Here is a 21,698-nt window from a genome sequence, read left to right on the forward strand (position 1 = left end):
TGACAGTTGGAATGTTTTTTTCATGTGCCCTGTGAAGAAATATAATACACAGGGAGAAAATTCCTTTCTTTGTTATTTTATATCTGTTTACAAAGGTAATATAAGAGATCCTAATTAAACAGGCTGAACAACTGCCATGAAAAACATAAGCAGAGTTGGTAAATTATGGAGAAAACATGACTGGATCTGAGGAGACTCAGATCTTAGTCTGCGAAGACAGTTACTTCCCTCACCTACTGTAAAGTATTATTGGAGGTAATGGTCATGTGAAAATAAAAATGTGAAAAATATTTTAGATGTTATTCTTCCTTAAATTCTGCAAATGTTTGAATAAAGATGTGAAGACATTTCTAAAACTTATAGCTGATGGCTTGGGAAGTGTTTAATGTAATGGTGAAGCTAGATGTGGCCAATCCATAAACAGAATAATTTGCACTTTAAAACAGTTTTTCCTTGATTTCTCTGTAACGGTAAATTGGAACTTTATATTTGCAGTTATGTAAAGATTTCTTATCTACATGTAATGTAGATGAGGATGTAAGATTTGTTTTGTAACTGGTGCCATTTAGAACAGTACAATTTTGTACAAAAGGTGACAATATAACTTTTTAGATGGAGCTTTTTAGGAAGCATGCACTGTATCTCTCGCCAGTGTCTTCAGGGTTACTTTTACCAGTCCAGATTAGGATACAGCTTAATTGTAAACTCCAAGAGCTTTTGAATATATTCATTCCACTTTCCTATCCAGCAATGGTATTAAGGGAAGCATACTCTTGAACATCATCAGTGTGTTAAATTCTTCTTGGCATACTGTTATTACCAGAAATCTCAAATGCGTATTGAGCAGGAAAGGTGATTATTTAGCTTTTCTAAGAGCCCCATGAGAGGGCAGAGAGAACCCATCTGCTGTTGTAGTTTGTATCTTCTCAGAACGACGAAGATGCGTAGTGCATACAAGTAAGGGCCTCTCTGCCATCCATAACTCCGTGTTGGATATAAGCTGTAATTGTGGGAATAGTACTTTATTTAGTGTGCAGGGCATGAAGAACGTCACGACTTTGAGATACACAAAGTGAATGTGGGCATGTTTACACCAGGTCTCATGTTTTTGACTCACTGACTCATGTCTGCGATACTTTGGCTTTCCTGTACCCAATTTCAATGCATGTCGTGTCAGCTGTCTCTGTTTGGGATGAATTTCTTAATAATTTTTAAGCAGAGTTCTTTCTTTAGTCTGTGTAGTTGGGCCTTTCTTTTGTTACTTGGCTCTCTTGGATTTAGACTGAGAGGTGTCCTGTGGGTTCTCTGTCTTGTTTGGAAACACTGCATTTTAAAATCTAAAACAAAAGCTATCAACACATTTTGTTTGAAAGGCTCCATATTTATGGTTCCCTAAAATTCTCTCAGCCTTTATCTTCCCAGTCACATGGGAACCTGGAGGGAACATGCACACATCTCCAATGCCAGTGCTGCAGATTAAAAATAGTTTTCCTTCACCAAATACTAACAGCTGGTTGGCTTTGTTTCCAGGCTGAAGATGCATTGTATAGTATTTTCACTTCCATGCTGTTGCCAAATGTTAATGGATCAAGCTCTGCAAGGTTTACTTTGTAAATTCTGTTGTAATACTAATTACACTTTAACTGCATTTTTGTAAGGCCTTTCACAACTCTAGTCAAGTACCTATTACCCCATTTTGTAGATAAATAAACAGGAGAAAGTGGTTAAGGGAAGTGCTTTGTGTTGATTTAAAGGGCAGTGGAGATAATCAGCACTGCTGCAAGCCAAGAATAATTTGAGTTACAAGAAGATCTAGTGGCATTAATGAGAACAAGTTACAAGTTGTGCTCAGACCCCATTACAAACCACTAACCTTTGTTCTATTAATTTAGCTAAAATAATTCAGTGTAAGTAGCATGAAAAATCTGATGTTGGCCTACTGAATTGATAACAACTGAGTAATGAAATCACTGTCGTCATTTTTTTTTATTTATGGAAAATGTCTGAACATTTTATTTCAAGGAAGATTTTTAGCAATATTTTTCAAATGTCACTTTTTTATATTGTTGTGAGTGGATGATATTGTCTATAATGAAAAAAAATCATTTACTCATTTCTGAAACAAGTAAAATATCTCATAATAGCTTTTCTGTTTTTTCATCATCTTGAAGCACTCAGTAAAGAGGTCCTACCACCTCACAAGAAGGGAATCTACTATTTTATTTTGAAAGATATTTTGTTTTGGAACACCTTTCATAGTGTTCAGCAGTGATATTGAAGTGGTATTGACTTCATAAACATGATCCACAGTGTTTACAATTGGCACAAATACTGAAGCAACTAGTGCAAAACAGAGAGAGACCCAAGAGTTAATAAGAGATGGTACTTATGCTCATATGGAAATAATTATAAATTATATTTTTAATGGAATAAAATCAATGTATTGTTTTTGATTAATGCAACAGACTTGCTGGTCATATAAGGATTAGCATCATGTGTGGTATAAAAATGAAAGTTACAGTTTATTATCATATATTATGTGCTGTGAAGCGGATCAACCTGAGGAATGCCTAATAGAATATGCACTAAACAGAGTCCTTTCTGCGTTGATTGCAGGAATAGATTCATCCTATTGCCATATGGACTTGAAATTACCTTGGCTAGGCAAAGGAATAGTATAGATAAATAATAACTCATTTAATAGTCTCTGTGGCTTGTGTTTGTGGAAAATGGAATTCTATCAGGATCTTCTAAAGGAAAACAAGGATGTGCCAAATGCAATTTCAGTGTCGAATGTTCAAGCATGGTAAAATTATATCTAACAGAAGTTTGTAATTTTTGCAGGTAATAGCTCTAGCAGATGCAGTAGAGGAAAACCAAGCCAATGTGTTCCAGGCATTTACGAAGTTGAAAAGTGCCACCCATCTGGTGGTTATGCTGATTAGTCTGTGGCAGAAGCTCAGCGCTGATCAAATTGCTGTTCTGGAAGCTACATTTTTGCCATTAGCACAAGATACAGAAGACCTGGTAAGAACCTATAGAAGTTGCGGGGAGAGTGTTCATTTAAAATTATTGAAGCTCTTAAATTTACATGTTTTGTATTTACTCGGTTAAAGACTGTTCTTTGAAGGGATTTAGTAGGTTTACCAAGTAGGTTTGATGAATCTACTCGTATTTTACTGTGAAATCATAGGATGGTTCATCTGAAGACATGACTTATACCATTTAACTTCCTGTTAACTTCCAAGCCTTGCTTATCAAAGCGTAATATGGATATCCCATTTACAAAGTTTTGCCATTTTAGCAGCTGTCTCGTTGTTATCAATAGCAGAATAGTTCCAATTTTTGTTAACGACACTAATATAATATGCTACATAATATACACACTGTATAAATACCATAATATATAGACTCATATTCACAGTAGTATATTGTACTGAATCTGTTAGTTAAACTTTTGCCACACAGCATCTTCACTGTTTGCATATTGGTTTATAATATGAATGAAAGATATACAAAGAAAATACTGTGAATAGATAACATGCCAATATTCTCCCAACCATGTGCCGTATAGTCTTACATTGTGTAGATATCTTGCAAATTCTGCTCTGATTTAATGAGTATGAGTGTGGGAGAGTGTGTGTAGAATTCCCTTTGTAAAGAAAGACAGTGTTGTATTCTATCCTGAAACGAGGACCATGGTTCAACTACGCTGCTTTCGTAGAATTAAGGAGTGTTCTGAATTTATAGGAACTACAGTGAACCTCCATTTGTTTTCAAGTACACCTTTTTCTGCCGGATTGCGGACTAGAATACTTAGAGACAGTGTGCCATAATAAGAACTGAAGTAAACTCTGGTGACATTTTTACCTTTCAACAAGACTTCTTTGAGGCATCTGAATTTTAAAGTATACTACATAGCTCTTCTTACAAATGGATTGCATATAATTAAACGATAGCAATCTAAATACACTTCAGTTTTCATACTCTTCACTGAGTTTTTGCAATGAATAGCAAATCCAAATTCCAATACATACCCAGAACATCTGAAATGCTTTGTGAAAGCCTCTTAGAAAGCCTCTGCTGGGTTCCAAGTCAACCTACGATCATCTACAGTTTCAACTGGGGAAAAAAGAAAAAAAGTGTCAGTGTTTTTCATGATTTGACCCATAGCAGTCAAAGCAAAACAGTTTGGATGAGATTTGTTTTAGCTTTTTGGCTCATTTAAACTTGAAAATCAAACTGTGCAACTGAGAGTCTTCATTCACATGAATGGGAGTGAAAGAAGGCTCATAGGAATCTCCTCAAAGCCCCTAAAAACATTTTTTTCATGACTCATTTTTATTTTGCCATCAGGATTTGCATTGCTGTGACACATGTTCTGACACAACATGGATAAGTCTGTTGCATGCCCTATGATACCAGATATCACTTTAATATATATCTCAGTGTGGCATTGATCACAATATTCCATGTTAAGCTGTAAGACATCTCATGTAAATATGGAAAAGACGTGCATCCTACAGAGCAGCTAGGATGAAAAACGTAAACCTGCAATAACTGGAGGTGGAAATGGAAGTGCAACTTTTACAAAATACTGAAATAGATGCCATATTGAAGTTGTTACGGTACCACAGAAATCTGAATGTAATTTAAGGAGAGGTTTCGTGAGGCTGGGGGAGGGAAGGGAGGAATCTCCTGACATGCCAATGGTGTTTACAGACAGAAGCTCCCAGCCCGTGTTCAGGTTTCCTCGCAAGCAGTTGAGTGGAACTGTGGTGAAAGAAAGTGCTCTGAAGAATTTTTATTTACTCTTCAAACAAATCTGCACAATGGTTTGTTGTGTTTTTATTTGGATGGAATGTGTTAGAAGAGAGTTTGGATGCCATGCACCTCTCCAGAATATTTTCTGCCTTGTGAACATTAACCTCTGAAGGCGTTTTTTTAATAAAAGGGAAATGTTTAGAATATACTATTACCGTAAAAAGAAATGCTTCTCTAACCATAACATCAACATTATTCTCATACATGCCATTCCATTTAGAACAGATCGTATCTTGTTTTCTAGATCGGGCAATCACTCCAGTTAGATTTTTAGCAAAAAGAAAAGTCATGTTTTGGGTTCTTCTTGTCACCAAATTTCTGATTTCTGTTGCTTAAGCTTTTGTTTAAGAGCATACAAAATTTGGTTTTCTTGCCTACAAACATACAGCGAAAGTAACACTACAAACTTAAAAAAAGGCACTTAAATGAAGTTTTGGGTTTTTCTCTTGTGTTTTAGTGACAAGGGAACTTTGCTTTTCTGAAAAAAAAGTTCACTTTCCTCTTCTAGTTCATAGCAATCTCTGTATTTTCTAACATTTTATACATATATCCTGGGAATAATAAATTTTTGACATCAAATACTTTATTTCTAACAGTAAGCTTCTAATTGCCCCCTAAATATCTCTTTGACTAAACTAAGAGAATGGTTGCAGCGTAACACTGAAAATTGAAGGATATTCCCTTTTATTCAGTGATTATTTTATCCAACGATTCTACATAGTCCGAGAAACACAATGCCAGCAAACGAATGAGCTCTACAGCTATAGTAGAAGTATATCTTGTCAATATTTCAGAGCAGAGTGTTACACTGAAAGTCTTGCAAACCATATTCTAAAATTTCACCATATAAGACTCTCTTTCCTTTTTTTTTTTTCTCAAAATATGAGAGAAAACTATTTTGAGAGACTGAAATCTTTGATAGCTGTAATAATATTAGTAACTCATCAGAGGTTGGAATATACAATTCTTTTTTTTTTTTTTTTTTTTTTTTTTCCCTTTCAAGAAATTGGCAACTATTTTCCAGGCTTACTTTTTTTTTATTAGTTTGTAACAAGGGATAACAACAATTTGAAGTAATATAAAATCTAGAAAATAAAAATAGGTACATTTGAAGTGTTGGTTTTTTAGTGATTGTGCTTTAAACTTTTAAACTGAGCTTGGGAAAAGCAAATTCCAAAAAATGCTGAGTTTGTGACTGAGCATATGTTTACAATAGGAAATCCTTTGGGGAAGGGAAGGAATTTATTCAGGCTAATTTAAAGTGTTCAAAGGGTTCATGCTACACAGGATAGTTTTGATATAATGGTTGCATGGTGTCTAGATTGAGTGATGACTCAGATGTCTGATCATTAAAGCTATTAATGCTTTCTTTGTTTAAAATATTATAATGGGGGGAAAAATGTCTGTCAGTATTAACATTTTAATTTTAGGATTGGTGAAGGGCCCCCAGCACTATAGCCATCTATAGCAGTGTCGTGGCAGAATAAATATTTTCACAGTTCTCATGATGTTATCAAATAATGCCATACACGCTTTTCATTGCTCAGAGGGGAGGCTTCCCTTTCTTGCTGTAGTCACATTTATGGTGGTACAGTTTTTATTCACTATAAACTGGCACTGAGGAATTTTTAATCTGCTCTCATTTATGTTTTGTATCATAGCAACCAAGTAGGCTTCTGTATTCTGTCTTAATTCCATATTAGAGTTTTAAATTGGAGGGAGAATATGCCTGAGGATAATATACGTGTTCTTAAATAATTATATGATTTAGCGTAATGAGCTTAAGTTAATGACTATAATTTTACTTGTTTAATGTGTTGATACGATAAGGCTGCAAAAGGAGATGGTGTCTAAAGTGCCTAATAAGAGTTGCAGGAGTTCGTATCAAATATGCCTGTGGTTTCTGTGAGAAGATGTGAATTTAAAATAATATGAAAAATCACAGATTGTTAATCTGGAAAAGGTAGATAGCCTGCAAGATCTTATGCATGATAGCAGATGGGTTTTATTGAGATGCTTTTGCATAGAATAGAAGGCATCACTTTGTGGAAGGAATTCTTTACTGACCATAAATTCTCAAGATCAAGAACAAATTTAATTCCTTAATTCCAGGAAGTTTAGTTCTGTTAAGACTAACAGTATCCACCGTTTATTTAATCTTTCTGTTAAGGTAAGATCTGTTCTGTTAAGGTCTTTGAAGCTTTGAGTTAATAGCGACACCATTGAGGAGAGTAGTTTGCCTGAGCCATAGTGCTGAGAATTTATGAAAAATGGTAGCTTTACATAATTCCGTGTAATCAAGTTAGAGACTATGTGCCTTAATTTCACTGTGTGCCTTAATCACAGTGAAATAAATCTGGAATTAGTCTTTAAAATATCTTATTTTCTATTTTATTTTTAGCCACTATTTAGCATATTTAGCCACTTTTTAAATGCGAAAGTCTAAGCATGTGAGATACTATGGAATATTAAGTAATTTTTCTACCTGTTTGTTATTTTGTAAATACTTTCTCTTTTTTCACTTAAAAAAAAAGAGTAACACAAGGCAGTTATAACTAGTATTTGGAACTAAGTTGTTTATGTCCTATAATTCCTTGCACTTTCTTTATTTTTCTGAACAAATATGCTTATAGCAGATATATGAGGGTTTTTTTGTTTGTTTTGTTTTCTCCTTCTTCTTCCCAGAAAAGAACAGCTGAAAGTGGTTTTAAAGGCATGTGAATTGTGATGTCTTTTTTTTTTCTAGATAGCCAGTAATATGTAAAATAAAGTCTTTTTTTCTTTCCCAGCTTGCTTTTTTTTTTTTTTTTTTTTTTTTTTTTTTTTTTTTTTTTTTTTTTTTTTTTTAAAGTCTTTCTCCTGATAGAGGCAAAGGCATAGAGACAGAATCAATCTAAAAGACTGTTGCAGTATAGTCAGGCACCTAAGTCCACTAAAACACTAGTGACTTTTGAACCATTAATCCTCTAAATAAAGAAAAGAAACTTTAAGCTTTTCTAGGTAAAAATTATCACCATTTTCAGTGAATGGTAATCAGATTAGCCTCAGTTTGAAGCTTAGTTTTAATTCAGGGCATTTTAAAATTCTCAAATGAGGGAAAAATGGAGCAGAAAGAATGAGATTTCCCACTCCTTCCTGGCCAGAGAAGATATTGGTGCTTGTGGGAAAGAGGTTGCAAATGAAATATTTGAATGAAATGAGATATAGAAAGTGAAATGAAATGAAATAGTGGTGCGTGGATCCTGTCAAATGCCCTTAGCTGGTCCCTATCTACATGACCGTGCTCTGACGTGAGCAAAGTAAGGGCTTGGCTCAAGCCCTTTTTTGGGTTTGTTTTTTCACAAACTGGGAGGCAGAGACTTCAACAGAACAGGCTGCTAGTGTGGTTCCAAGTGGGCCAGGGTACAGCCCAGATGCTTAAGAGCAGGTGGAGAGAAAGATGTTTGGCTGTAAGCAGCTTACGTGGTGTGTAATCATCGTTACTTTGCTGCTTCATAATCCCCTTAAAATACGTCATCAAATTGATTGCTTGTTAATCTTTTAATAGTTAAAAGATTGAATGTTTATGGTAAGTAATTTGGAGGAAGAGGGAATTTGAAGTGTGAAGTTCTGCCATTTCTTTAATGTTTATGAATCATTATCTTCCTGCAGTCTACTTTGCCCACTGAGAAGATGATGCATGGTGGCAAGCAGAGCAAGTTGCTTTCAGATGGAGTCAGATGGAGATAACATATACCATCATCTAGTGACTCTTTTTTTTCTGATAGCTGAATTCATGGGATTTTTAACAGTGAATTCAGTGGACAGCATAGAAAATTTCAAATCTTTGCTGGACTGAGAAAAAGGCTTATGATCATCTGTAAAATTGTGTATTACTGAGAACTTATAAAATAGTTTATTTTCATCTGATGATTCCTACTTTAAAGGACTAGCAGAGGAAGTCCTACATTCTTGGAGCTACGTTGAGTGATATTTTCAAATCCGTTTCATCATTTACACTTTTTAATGTGGTTTTTGAGGTAGGGACATAAGCTCTTCAATTAAAAAAAAAAAAAGAATTTTTTAATTCTGGGAGTTGGGAAGTATAAAAGAAAATCTTGATTTATATAGGCTTTTTTTTCCTTCTGGTTTGCATAAAATTAATTTTAACAAAAATATGCAGCAAGTAATTAATGTGATGTGCATTATAAATTGTTTAAATTTTAGGTCTATTTAACCTATTTTTTTTAAATAGGTTAAACATGACAACGTTTAACTCTATTTCTTGGGACTTGTATCAAGTCCAAAAAAAACATTCGGCGTTGGTATAAACATTGTGCTACTGAATAATATGACATATCTGTTGGTTAGGTGTATTAATATTTTTTTCTTTTAAATTAATTTTCCATAAATTGAGCTTTTAGCTTACTCAATTCTGCCAGCATTACAGAGGTACCATAGTTAATGTTCAGTTCGCTGTCTGATGGGAGCAGAAGCCTTCTCAGGGATCTTATTTCTCTGTAAATTAGTCAAGGCAGATCTCTGTTCTGCTGTGATTAGTTTGCCTCCAGCATGTATGTTATCTCCTCTAAAACTTATTTGGATGTCCTACAAAGTGCTACAGCTGTCATGAGAGACATACCCTTTGTTGGCTAGATTAAATAAGCTTCTGTTATCAGAAATCTTTTTTGATGTAATATTGCGATGGGGCACCTCTAAACTTCCCTCCTTTTTAAGGCAGTGCAGCACTTCTAGACCAGCTGAAAAGAGAAGTTAAAATATTTTAGTGTAGTGCTTCAGTAATCGCTGAATATGTGCTGCGGAGCAGGAGTTCAGATCAGTTGTCATTTAAACTGCTTAATGGCAGGGAGATCCATTGGGATGATTATAGTGATGTTGTTCATGAAAAGGTCTTAGTACTTGATACATTGTCAGTGTGTCTTTCTTTTGGGTTGCATCTTTCAAGGAGACTGATATTAGTGGAGAATTCTCTTGATATCGTGTCCTAGTGGAAAATCTGCAAACCCTTGGTACCCTCAATAAAACAGTCTCTGTTTTAAAAAAATGTAATTGAATTATAATAGATTGAGAAAAGACATGCACTGGAATGACTTGATACATAAAAAATAACAGCATTTAAAGAAATTATCAGTTTCAGTATCATTAGTATAACGTTCTTATATTACCTTAGGATGAAGTTCATACAGCAAGGTGTTGCATATTTAATGTTGATTTTATTTTTTCATTATTTCACTTCAAAGCAAAGCTGTGATTCTTTTATTCCAAGTAACACCGTGTTATGTTGGTAATAAACATAACAGTGTGCCATGCCTTTGCATGATAAAATAAGGAGGAGCTGCTGCCAATGGTTTTATGAATCTCTAGATTTTTATCAAACATATGGCTTACTATTATGCGGCTAAATAGATATATCATTCTGTCAAATGTCTAAAAAGACAGAACCAAAAAAAAATCTATCAACATTAGAACGAAAAGGAGCAGCACCACTGCTAGTTGGTTTAAGTTCTAAGAGCTATAAAAGCTCTCTAGCTCTGCTATTTATTTTTTATTATTAACATGATTTTACAGAATAGCTGTGTTTACAGATGAAAGTCTCTCTCTTTTTGTGGATTGTAAGCTTCTTTGTCTTACTTTCTTAAATGAAAAAAAAAAAAAAAAGACTATGAATATTCTCTATACCTGTACACTGCACAGGAAGTGGTGTGATCACTTTGGTTATAGTGACAGCCCCATTCAGATTAAAGGAATATAAAGATTGCAAAGAGCTCTGCTGTGTTTCAGCCATCATCTCCAGACTTTTTCAGTGAAGTGAGACTGTGATATACTCAAAATCTAATCTTGATTCCTCAAACATAGAACAGAAGATTGTTCATAAGTCAAGGTCATGTAAACAATGGAGAAGTTCATGATCGTTCCCAAGGTACAGTCTCAGGAAAAAAAAAATTAGTTCTAGCAGGAGCTACAAAATCAGATATTTGAGTAAACCATGGAAATCCGGTTTGCCATTACCCTCTTTGTCCTCACCTTTTCATTTTGTGAGAATACGCTCTCCACAAATTGAAGCAATCAAAGTGGGTTTACAGTTATGGGTGAGTGGATCTGAGAGACTGTGGGAATTCAAACAGGAAACAGTAAACTTGCTATCAGGTTGTGTTTCTTTCAGAACTAAGATATTTGAGTGGGTGGGGATTCATATTCGGCCGCTTTACAGGACACAAGCTCACTTGTCAGGCTTTCTTAGCATGTTATAGCGGCAACCTAATAAAGGATATTGTAATAAGATAAGACAGGAAGTTCTTCCCCAAGGATATCACTGATACAAAAGTAAGAAGTGTGCTGAGATGCAGTGAGATGTCCCAGAAAGGTATTTTTAAGCAAATTTTCACTTTTCTCCAGAGCAAGTATAACATGGTCCGAGTTCTCTTCTCCAGGTCCAAAAATAGCCTTGCTGAACCTTACTGAACTCGCAGACCTTGTTTATGGCAGACCTGCTGGTGAATGTACAGCATTCTTCAGCAAGATCCATGACTCCCGATGTGTTTGCTTGCCCGCAGACAGCTTTGACAGCATCTGCAAAGCCCAGAACAGCACCTCAGTTTAGCTGACTTTACTGGTGAAAAGTTTTTGAGGAAAAGACAAATGAAGTGTTAGATGATTGCAGTGCTAAAAAGCAAAACAACATACTTCTGAAGCTAGCTACAAAGATGCCAAACCACTCCATTCATGCACTGACTACAAATGTTTCTTTCATCAGTTTCCAGAAAAGGATCAATGGTTCGTAAGGAGTTACATTCCAAAAGAGAAGATTAAGATGACAAAAAAAGCTAAAAAAAAATCATAAACTGAATCATCAGTGGCCTTTACCGAAACCGGTGATGTGAATGAGTGCTTCTAGTGCCAGACAGGATGCACTTGTATGTAGGACAAACAACCATTGCTGGAGGTGTAGCTGTACAGTTAAACAGTGGATTTTCTTGAAAAACATACTCTCTTCTCTTTTACAAACTTTAATTCAAAGATCTTCATAATTCTTACTGTTTACCAGAAATAATAAAAAACAATTAAGAGGACACAGTCTATTCTCATTTTAGAAGATGTGAGATAAAATGTAAGGGAAATGGGTGTTATGGATATATGGCTTGTCAAGAAGAAAACTGATAAAATTCTATTCTAATTCTGGCCTAACATAACCTAAATTTGCAAGTTTTTCTATGTGGATGGAAGACAACATCCTATGTTAAAGAGGCAGCCCACATGCAAGTTTGGGTACAATGATCAGAGACTGCTTCAATTTTAATGAACTAATAAATCCACCATTTATCCTCATCCAGTTTTATCATTTCTCAGTGAAGCATGTACTTTCCTAAGATCAGACTACTAAAAACCAAAGCCTGGAAGTGAGTTGATCAGCTGTAGAAACATCAATACAACCTCCTCTTAGAACAGAGATCTGCAATTTTATAGGTGATATAATTCTCCAATCCTGTTTTATTACAGCACTAAAACTCTATACCAACTAATAATCATAATTTATTTCCTTTTTTTTTTTTTTCATGGTTATACTTAAAAAAATTGTCTTTAGGTCATGAATGATCACAGTCATCACTATGATAGGATGCAACATACAGAATCTTTAAGTCCCCCTTAGTTTATTAGATTGCTAGAACACCTCTTATTTGGTGTTCCTCAGGTCTTTTGAATTCCTAAAGTGTTCCACAAGCATTTTTAATACTTCTTTTCATAAATCCCTTTTGTTTAATATTATTTTGTTAATATTATATTGTTGCCGGTAAAGTACTGTGTTAGCTTAGGGATACCATTCATTAAAGGTGCATCTTCTGTAAGATAAGTGCCAAACCCACTTTAAGCCTTCTTCCTATACCTGAAGACATTATGCAAAGAGGCTTTGTTAAATCATGCTTAAAAAATAATCCATCCATAGAATTGTTGGTCTTACATTTAGTGTGAAGGAGTGCAGTGGTTTGTGAATTATGCCTTGGAGCGCAAAAATACCACAGCAAAAATAAAATTGGGAATAGAAAGCATGCTTTTCAGAAAAAAAATATGTCATACACACTTAAATCCTGTGTTCTCCTGTGTAAAATCGCCATAAGGCACATTATATATTTACTAAGCAGGACTTAAAATGAGCAGTTCATGCTGAAGGCATTCTGTAAGTAAATATTTCCACACTGAACATATAAAGATGATATTCCTATTGTCACAGCACCGCAGTGTAGAGAATACAGTGATTTTAAAAAAGATTTACTTACGCAGCTTTATTTTTCCCTATGTATTAATTACAACTCACTGTCTTAGAATTTGAGGTATTGCTATTTGAATTAGGTTCTTTGAAGCAGCACTTAAAACAGTTGCTAACATGGAGAAATTAAGATATTTAACAGCCCTGCACGGTGGTATAATCAGAGGCTGAGATTAGTTCACTCAATATTGTGCAGTATTTAATAATAATTTCAGAGTTCAGACATGCTGCTTGACAAATTGATTTTTTTCTTTTTTACTTGGTTTTTTTTTTGTTTCAGACTAAAATGAGGTTGATTTATCTGTATTGGTTTGAACTCTTCTCTGTAGTTCTATATTTTCTTAGTTCTCTTGATTTTAATTTTTCTGTCTCTTGTTTTGGTTATTTAGCTGTAACTCAGTTTGATACTACTTTCATCAGTCTGGAAATTCCTGCTAGAATTTATATTTCAATTGTTTTAAATGCCAGTAAAAATAAAACCCAAATTAGTAAATAATATTATCAATGCTATCCATAATATTTGATTTAAATGAAGATATCATTAGTGGGAGAAGGTTGAGTATCGCAAGTATAGCAAGAGTCACTTTTTTCCCCTAATGTGTGTTTACTATAAATATCCTTCTTAAGCATTTAATAGAACTTGGAAAGTATTTAAGCTTGAGTCATTCATCTGGATTTTCATCAGACTTGAAGAATTACTCTAGTGTGTAGGATCTTATCCATTCCATGCCTTTTAGGTATTCCATTTTTTTTCTTTTTTAGTACTATTGTTACTTGTTACAAAAGCAATTGCAAGAAGATTCTGTAAGAATTTTCAGAGCGGTAGTTTTAAAACACTGTGATGACATGAATCTTTTTCTGTAGTAACAGGGGTAGTTTTTCAATTAAGTAGTGTGCATCTTAAAAAATCACATTGTTTCAGGAGGTATGGGTAAATACATTAAATAATACATTAATAATACTGTAAATACATTTGATAACACTTTATTGCTTTTTTTTTTTTCCCTAAACTTAGGCAGTGGTATATAGAGATAGATATAGTCTATTCCTTTGGCTTTTCTTTTAGTGTTACCCAAACTGTGTTCAAGTGGCTTATGTCTCCTATGTTCAAATATCTCCTAAATGGCTTAGCAATTCATTTTTAATAGCAGTTTTTCAGGTACGAGGAAACAGTTTGTCAGATCCACTTCTGCCAGACCAGAGAAATCTTGCCCGCCATCTTCATAGGTAGCAACTGTCGCTGTTGTCTGTCAGTCAGGAGATGAGTAGAATATGGGGCAGGATGACTGGAGGTGCAGCAAATTTCTAGCAAAATTTTCTCCTGGATTGTATCAAAGGCTACTGATTAAGTAGCCCTGATTTAGTGAAATACACGTATAAATGCAAGCTGTCTTTTCTTTAATCATGGTAAAATCAAAGAATTGAGACCCATTGATGGTGTTTCTTACAACTTACGCAATGCTTTCAAATATAGAAATCTCGTGTGTGTGTGTGTGTGTGTGTGTGCATGAATGTGTGGTTTAAATAATCATAAAGGCCAAGGTTGTCATTCAGTAAGGTGAGTTTCCACATACCCTAGAATTTTTGAGACTTGATGAAATCATTATTGTGACTTAAATCAAGAATTAAGATGTATACAGTCAAATTCCTGAGTTAATAGCTGTAAGAATTCCCATAGTCTGGCGTACAGCAGCATTGCATAGTTTTTGCAGTACGTTTCACATTGCATCCGTGGTCCTGGCAATCACTGCAAGATAAATTGTTTCGTAGTCAGCCCAGTTTTCCTTCCTTCCTGCCTTCTTGCCTTCCTGCCTTCCTGCCTTCCTTCCCGCCTTCCCGCCTTCCTTCCCGCCTTCCTTCCCTCCCTCCTTCCTTCCTTCCCTCCCATAGGCATAATAATATTAAGAATGATAAAAGTTTTCTCACTTCCTAAGATGACATATCTTCTGGCTGATGAACACAATTTAAGAACTATATTGTTCAAGTTTCACTGATAGAATAGAATCGCCCTTAAAGTAGTCCGTTTACACTCAGAAGAGCCAGTATTAATGTGCAGCTTAAATTTTCCTAATTCCTAGTGTTCTGTTAATTCCACAAACTAGCACTTCTCAAACTTACCTGTTGAGTGGCTCCCTACAGCTGCTTGTTTCTTTCTGCTTTCCCTTCCTTTGTTGTCTGCCCCATCCCTTACTGGGAATGTTGCCAGCCTTACTCTTATTTCCAAGCTCCTACAGCAACCACTTCCTTCTCCTATCTCCAGTTTAGCTCCCTGCAGTGTATTCTTTCCCCTTCTGGAACCCCTTCCCAGGTTATCCTCCAGCTTGACAGCCTGTTCCTGAAATATTTTGTCATAATGTATTCTTCCCACAAAGAGGGTGCAGTTTCCTGTCGAGCATAGTTTTATCTGTAGGGGTTTAAGTGAATTGTACTCAGCTTTAAGCATATGAAGAGACTTATCAGCAAGCACAACTGTAAATTTAGATTTCTCTAGGCTTTTATGATTTATCTGCCTTTTTTTCCAGCTGTGTGCATAAAAAAAAGATGTGTATTTTTAATGGAGGCTCTTTTGTTGCTAAAAAATTTCCGAAAACTTATTTAGTGTTCAAGTGAAATTAAATAAGCCTTCTCAGCTCATATTTTATAAAATAAATTAGAAATGGAAATCTTCTGTGGACAAAGTGATTTGTTCCTTAAGCAGTAAAAAGTCATGTAACTTAAAGAATAATCTTCAAAGGTCTTAAGTTTGATGATTTGGGTATGAATCTAAATTATCATCCTGTATTGACATAATTGCTGTACAATTTTATGTAAAAAGATGTCCAACATGGTGGGTTGATGTATTCTAGATGAAGTGTAGGAAGTATTATAAGTGAGGAGCTGGTGGCTAGAGCTACTTTTGTATCTCTAAATTCTGATGCTGGATGGGAGTCAGGATCCTTGCAGTTTAGAGTGATATGCAATAGGGTGCAAAATATTTTAAGTGCCACTTGAAGTGACTCGCTTAATTCCACTTTACTTTTCTGGGTTTAACTTGAAATGGTGAGATTTTTTCTATGATGATCATCTGTAACTGTGTTTGTTAAAAAGAAACTAGCAGATTTAACTGAAGGGAAACTAAACAGTTTAATGGAAAAACAGTTATGAAAATGTCTATATTTAACTATTTTGTAATAATGCTGTGTCATAGCTGGCCTACATTATTAAGCAATCTTTAAGAATATATTCTTCTTCTGCATTACCTAATATAAGAACTGAACTGACTCTGAAAAAGTCTTTGATATTGTTAGTCTGTTGAGCAAATATTTCTGCTTGAAGGTCTTCAAGCAGGGTCAAAAAGCATGGTGAGGATTTCAGTGAATTCCAGGCCTATCTATGTGTTTGGCATTAAGTAGACTTTCAGGAGACAACATTAGCTTCTCAACCATCACTAAAACAGTCTTCCGTTTCTGTTGTTTCTTAAACATTCTTCTCTCTCCAATCCACTGGCATGGAGAACAAAGTAGCTTTCTTTTGCATATTACATTATTGACTCATTAATTTATTTTCAACCTTTGTAGGTGAAGAATCATTTTCAAGCTGAATAAAAACTTCCATAGGGCTGGCATTAACTTATTTTGCCTTTTGCTTTGTTTTCATATATCAAAGATATTTTTATCAGCTTAGTTTTGAGACTATTTAATTCTTATGACTTATTATGTACTAGTTTTTATTAAATATTTACTATAAATATAAAATAGATATAAATATTGTAAATATATATATATTTAAATATTAAACATCATAGAGTGAACCATGGTTTGCATTCAAAAAGAATCGTATGATTACTTCTTATGTCCAGAGAGGAAAAACATCAGAAGACTTACAGCTTGGCAAAAATGGGTTTCTGTGGTTATTATCCAAGTTAAAATACAGAATCCTTCCTCTCTCCCTGTTCCCCCACAAATTCCCTCCCTCTAGTACTTTAGTAAGTATTACTTTAATAGTCTTGTGGTCACTTAGTTAAAATTAAGAATACAAATGATATTTCAGTTGTGCTATGATGCAACATATAAAGAACTTGTTAAAGGTTCCAGCTTCACAGCGCAGAACTCTTCCATTCGAGTCTTCAGCATTTTGCTCCTATTGAGCCTGCTTTTCAGGTCACAGGTGCTGAGTGAAAGCTAATTCCCTCTCGGTAAACTGGTTACCTGTTCTTATTATGCTACTTAATTAATGTTAGTTACTCATTCCCGAGAGGCCTGAGGCTATGAAATATGATAACCGCATCCAGCCTAAGCACGTGCTTAAGTACTAACAAACTCTTGACTGCAGAACATGTCAAATTAGGCATGTTCTACAGATTTTGCTGAACTGCAGTTTTCTAGCCTCAACTACTACGATGAATATATTTTTGATGAAGTAATTATTCATTAAAAAATAGGTGGTAGCTGGGTGTACAAAGCCAGGGTGAATTTACAATTCAAGAAATAAGCATTTACCTCTGCTATATTTGGCATACCTGAGGAATTGGTCTCTCTTCTGTTGAAATAGGATTTTTGAAATATGCATTTTGGTTAATGGGATGCCCAAATGTCTGGGAATTGAAGGTGGAACTGACAGGAAAAAAAAAATTAGTATTAATTATTCTCATTAGAGAATTAATACATAATTATATCGGGTTGCTGTTATCACACCTCAAAAGTGCTGCCTTCAGCCCACAGAATACTACACAAGTCAGAAACCAATATTGTGGCTGTGACTAGAATCGGTCTTCAGTATGGACTATAGACCGTTGACATTTTGAAACACATCTTCTTTACCCTTTTAACACAAAAAGCATGAAGAACTTCTGTCTTTTCTTCAAAGCTACCCTTTCTTGTAGCAGTATAAAATTGCTGACAAAGGCAGTCTTATTTGAAGCAACTAGTTTTCAGTTGTGTAACTTAACATGGTTTTCATCAAGATTTTTTTTCATATAGAGGTAGCTTTTGTGTACTCTTTGATTAATCATAAAGACTGCTTTGGATTGGAGCGGATCTTTTAGGTCAACAGTTCTCGAATTGGAGAAAATAGTTTTATGGTCTACTGAAAAAAGTGTTTTACATGGAAATTAAATACAAGAACTAGGTTTGGAAAACGTTAAGGCCGTGGTACAAAGTAAAACATACCTGTGTGAGCCAAGGACAGAACACTAGCCACTTTTAATTTCCTGACTTTTGTTAGTTTGTATTTCAGTCTTCATATTTAAATAATCCTTTCACCTGTATTTTTATAATTTTTGCATGGATATTTTAGCCAGCTTTTCAGCCACTGTGTACTGACACAAGTTAACTATGTGTTTCTTTGTCTTTTAATGAAACTCAAGATTCTCAGATTTATGTTGCATTATTTCTCATGGTTTGTTACATAGTCAGGAGAGACTGGCTTGAGTGTTTTTGATGCCTTGTACATATTAAGTTTCATTGCCCACCATGTGGGAATGTAGACAGAATTTACCAGCTCATTAACCTCCTTAAATTGGCTGCAGAATAGATTATTTCCTACCATCATCACAGGTCAGTGGATGGTCAAAGATGCCACTTTGCTTGGAATCGTTTTTCCAAATTTGCCTATTTTTTTCTTTAATCAGATAGACAAAAGACAAATAAGACAATAGGTTATGGTGGTCACTACTGTGAATGAGAAATGGCAAATGTTGATAAAGAAAATTCTAGTGGTTGATACTGTTCCTCTGCAAATTGAAACATTTTATGTACGTAAAGCACATTTTCTGGATATGATTCATTAATTACAGTGTTTGTACCATGATAAAGTCCATATGATGTGAGTACCAGAACACTCGTAAGGGTCTTTTTCGAACTCACCCATAGGTGCTGACAACAAAGTCAGGAAGTCAGTTTCTGTAATTGTCCAACATTGTGCCTTACCCATCACAAAATTCATGTGTATCTCATAGAAGAAATTCATAGACATTATTCAGTTAATAGTGGACTCTCACAACTCTGTATAATTGGCCACAGGACATATAATTGAATGTTTTTTTTCCTGGCCCTAGTGCCTTCTGTATATTTATATACAAGTCTATTCATATATGTAATATACAGTATATATTATAATGTTAGTATTAAGTTCATAGTTCCATGTTGAATTCCAAAGGTCGCAACCAGGAAATTCCATTTTTTACTTATTAAGAAGTCCATTGAATTTATTTCTGTCTCATCCTGTTCATGATTTTAATTTAAATTTTATTTCTCAGATTGATCCTAGAAATGTTGGAACTTTTTTTTCTAGCTTGACTAGGAATATTTTCTTTTTACTTGTACTTTGTGCCTTTATACCTTATACCTTGCCTTTATACCACTTACTAAAGTGCTTTTCTACCTTTCATTAACCCTGTTTTATGTATCAATGCTGTTTGAAAGTTTTAGTCTCTGATTCGTTACCTTGTTTTTAGGATGTGGCAACACATTACAGTTCACATGATTTTAACTCATTTTCTTTTCTTTAATGCAGGGCTGGGAAGAAACTGTGGATGCTGCCATTTCTTACTTACTAAGAACTTGTTTGTCCAAGAGCTCTAAGGAGCAGGCCATGACTCTCACCAGCGAGTTGTGCATACCTAAAGATACTAGTAGGCTGAAGAAACATATCACTGTCCTCTGTGAAAGATTGGCCAAAGGTGGTCGCCTTTCCTTAAGTACAGAGACAACCACTCCACAAACTGCCGGCATGCCAAGTAAGACGTGAACTATATGTTTGTAATTCAAAACATGTATATTATAATTAAGAATAATGTACGTTTTGTTGTGTTTGGAGTTAGTCTTATATGAATAGCCAGATAATACTTTTCCATTTCCTGTCAGAAATTATAGAATAATCTGGAATTTTTACAATTTACAATTCTGCTGCTGCATATTTTCAGTAGAGTTTCTGTGATTTGGGGGAGTTTTGGCGTTTTTTTATTGTTTTTGTTTTTAATGTGTGTACAGCCATCGTTGCTTGTGCTAGCTGAAATGCTTTGGTAAAGTGATTTCAGACTGTTATGTGACAGAAACTCTTCTATTTAATTAATTTCTGTGTTATGCTATGGCCCTATCTGGAAATCGATTTTGAAATTCATATGAAAAGTTGTTGAGTTGAAGAGTTGAACTTCAATTCATTGAAGTTGTGAGCCATAATAAGTAGCAAATTGGATTTATATTTTTGTTGCTTTTGTTTCTTTGCAAGATTTTATTTCTCCATAAAATATACGTGGGACTACGCTCACTTTGGTTATGACTAATTCTGATAGGAAGAGGGTAAAATTTCTAAGAAGTATAAATGACTCAGAAGAAATACTGCTCTTGGTGAGGGAGCTTGAGAGAACAGTCTGTTCATGCTTTCCATATTGTACACATTAAAATTAAAATTAAAAAAAAATAATGAAACCCACTGTTTTCTATTACATAAAGAGAAAATACCAAGAAGACATGAGTGACGTATTAGACTGTTTTTTCACATGGTGGTACAGGTAGACATTTATACTAGTTCTCAAATAAAAGTAAATAAATAAACAGATGATAGATAAATAAAACACTAAGAAAAAGTACATTCCAAACGAAACATAAAAAATTTGACAAATAGCTACATATTGATTAAATGTGGATCAGAGTTAAAAGGTTACATATGGTGAGTAGTGAAAAGTTAAGCACTTGTAAGCAGCTGCTTGAGACTTGGTATAGCTATGTCCCACCCAACATAAACTGTTTCAGCCATACATAAAATGCCCTTTGGCCATGATTTACATTAAAAAGCATTAAAATCTGTAACACAAATACAGATTCCAAAAAAGGCCATTTTCAGAATTGCTGACTGTAGTGTGAAGTCCTTTTAAATAGCAAATCACCTAATTAAGAAATGGTGACCTAACTGGGCTAACACTTCAGGCTGTCAAAAGAAGATATCGTTTAAAGAAACTGTGTTTTAAAACTTGATATAACTTTTTTATTTTCACCGGGAGTTTAGCCTGGAGCCTAGAGAAAAGACTGAATGAAATGTCCTTACATTATGCATTTTCTCATTAACTGTTGAGAGAACATAGATTTGGGAAGAGGGTGGAGTTAGGACCAAAGATGTGTTATATTTATTATTAAGAAATTGCTTTATTTATAGGACAAGACACTGTATAGCAAGAAATATTTGTTCCCTGGGCTTGGAAATGCATAGTATTTAAGAACTTGCTTTCTAGCAGGATGTCCTTTATACTTTGGAAGTTCACGGATTGTTGAATAAGGATTTTACCAAGGCTTTTAAAACATCCATTTTTTTTTTTCTGTTAGCTGCTTGTGTTTTTTGAGAAGTGCCTAGGATCCTTCCTGCATTGCTGAGCTGTGACAGCAACCGCGATTTTTAAAAGTTACATCCAAAATATTCAGGAGGATATACCTTGAAATCTAGAGAAATTGGCTGAAACTAAGTTGAAACAAATGTTGACTAACTAAGTGTTAAATAGCTGAAAAAGTGCATTTAGAAACCAGCTATCAATACTTGTAGTCAATCCAAGAATATATGTCTGAGATATGCTGCGGTCTCTGTTAGATCTGGTTTTATACATTATTTTTTTAATTGCAGTGATGGAATATGAACATTGAAA

General features: G+C 34.6%; 1 protein-coding gene across 1 annotated transcript in view; it reads left to right on the top strand.

Moving 5' to 3' along the window:
• The window catches only part of BBS9 (Bardet-Biedl syndrome 9), a 165,805-nt gene that overhangs the window by 116,838 nt on the left and 27,269 nt on the right, over positions 1 to 21,698 (top strand). Inside the window, 2 exon segments of the mRNA XM_026052314.1 lie at positions 2,845 to 3,027; positions 19,580 to 19,802. Of these exon segments, the coding sequence (XP_025908099.1) occupies positions 2,845 to 3,027; positions 19,580 to 19,802 (406 nt within the window).

Source organism: Nothoprocta perdicaria, unplaced genomic scaffold, assembly GCF_003342845.1.
Source record: "Nothoprocta perdicaria isolate Ctin4 unplaced genomic scaffold, notPer1 scaffold_87, whole genome shotgun sequence".
In the NCBI taxonomy this organism is placed as follows: domain Eukaryota; kingdom Metazoa; phylum Chordata; class Aves; order Tinamiformes; family Tinamidae; genus Nothoprocta; species Nothoprocta perdicaria.